This window comes from Apaloderma vittatum, unplaced genomic scaffold, assembly GCF_000703405.1.
Source record: "Apaloderma vittatum isolate BGI_N311 unplaced genomic scaffold, ASM70340v1 scaffold10382, whole genome shotgun sequence".
In the NCBI taxonomy this organism is placed as follows: Eukaryota; Metazoa; Chordata; class Aves; order Trogoniformes; family Trogonidae; genus Apaloderma; species Apaloderma vittatum.
The window spans coordinates 1-1631 of record NW_009705293.1 but is presented as its reverse complement, the minus strand read 5'-3'; the positions used below and the strand labels follow the sequence as shown (position 1 = coordinate 1631).

The following is a 1631-nucleotide window of genomic DNA, read 5'->3' as shown; positions in this document are numbered from 1 at the left end:
CCAAGCCCCTGCATCGCCCTCCGTGTGTGTTTTCCAGGCCTAAAGCTCTGAGCTGCAAGGGCAAGGAGGTGGAAAACGTTTTCAACATCCGGACGCCGGAAGATGCCAACCGTGTCGTGAAGCTGGCCACCAGCAAGAACGTGGTTATCGTAGGAGCATCCTTCCTGGGTGAGCTCCCCATCTTCCCGCAGACAGTCCCAGCCCCTCGCCCAGTTTGCCACTGCCCAGTTAGAGACAGCCCCTCCCCGCAAACTGGAACTTGGGGCAGTCCAACCTCCAGCGCCAGGTGGGAGGTAGGGGCATATCTTTGCTGAAGAAATTGCTTTTAGAATCATAGAATCATAGAATGGCCCAGGCTGGAAGGGACCTCAGAGATCATTTAATCCAACCTCCCTGTCATGGGCAGGGACGCCTCTCAACTAGATCAGGCAACACATGGGGACCGAGCGGGAATCGAACCCGCGACCTCAGTGTTGTCGTTGGTGTCAGTGCTGCGCTCGACGTTCACCTTGCATGGACGCAGATATTGCTGTCCCAGTCTGCAAAGCGTACGGCCAGCCCAGTACCGGCACTCCGGTAGTTTCAAATCCAGTGTGTCCAGATCTGGCTTCGATTGTGAGGCTCTTGTTGGTAGGTGAAAGCGTATGTATTTATTCCCCTTTCACTATTTTTTAGCAGGGTGGTGAAATTTTAAAATGCATAGGGAAAATTTTATCCTTTTTTTGATGGTTCTTCATTTTGCTTGACGGGGTCCTAACAAAATTATTGTGGGTCCTGCAAGCCTTAAGCATAAATGCTTATTATTCAAGGAGTCTATAACAAAATGTTTGGTATTTATTTTTCTTTTTTTTTAAAAAAAGGTCCCGTTTTAATGGTTCTATCAACCCCGTCTACAGAAAAGCACATAGTATGTGGGGACCAATTGCAAACCTCAGGTCACCAGAAAGTTTCCCAAAAAATCCTCTAAATAGGAGATATCTTGGTGAATGTTCCATGCAATTGCCAACACCAAAATTCTCCTGATCGGAGAAAACGGGTGGTCGTGTGGTCTCTTTTCAGCCCTCAACTCATGACCTCTGCTGAGGTGGTCCCAGGCGTCAGAGGGAGGTTTCCCTCCTCTGAGGTCCATTGCTCCAAGTGCTCCCTGGTGCGCTTTGGGACACTGGTCGTTGAAACCTCTCTCTGAGAACAAATTGCCATAAATCCTAAATCTCACCTGAAATGGTGTGGCCCCTTGTGGCTCCTGGGGCCACCTCTACCTCCCAGTAGAGCAGCTCCACTTTCCCAGCCCAGAGCAGGCAAGGCTGCTTCTCTTCCTCGGTGGTGGCCAGCGCCGAGGGGGTCCCCGTGGCCACTGGAACCTGCTTCTGTTCCCCAGGGATGGAGGTGGCCGCCTACCTGACGGAGAGGGCCCACTCGGTGTCCCTGGTGGAGCTGGAGGAAGTCCCCTTCAAGAAGTTCTTTGGGGAGAAGGTTGGCCGCGCTGTCATGAAGGTGACCTCTCTTTCCCATCCGGGGGTCGGTTTTGGTGGCAGAGCGGGGTCTGCTCGTTTCACTTATTGCACTAATTAATTTGTGATTTGGCACTTCCTGATTTAAGCTGCGATGGTCACAGTCACTAGGAAGAAAGG

General features: G+C 51.6%; 1 protein-coding gene across 1 annotated transcript in view; it reads left to right on the top strand.

Annotated features, from left to right (window-relative positions):
- AIFM3 (apoptosis-inducing factor, mitochondrion-associated, 3) overlaps nucleotides 1-1494 on the top strand; it is a gene marked incomplete at its 3' end in the record, with an annotated part of 24126 nt that extends 22632 nt beyond the window's left edge. Inside the window, exons 10-11 of the mRNA XM_009865341.1 lie at nucleotides 38-168; nucleotides 1379-1494. Coding sequence (XP_009863643.1) covers nucleotides 38-168; nucleotides 1379-1494 — 247 coding nt within the window. The remainder of the gene's footprint in view (nucleotides 1-37; nucleotides 169-1378) is intronic.
- Between the last annotated feature and the right edge of the window lie 137 nt (nucleotides 1495-1631).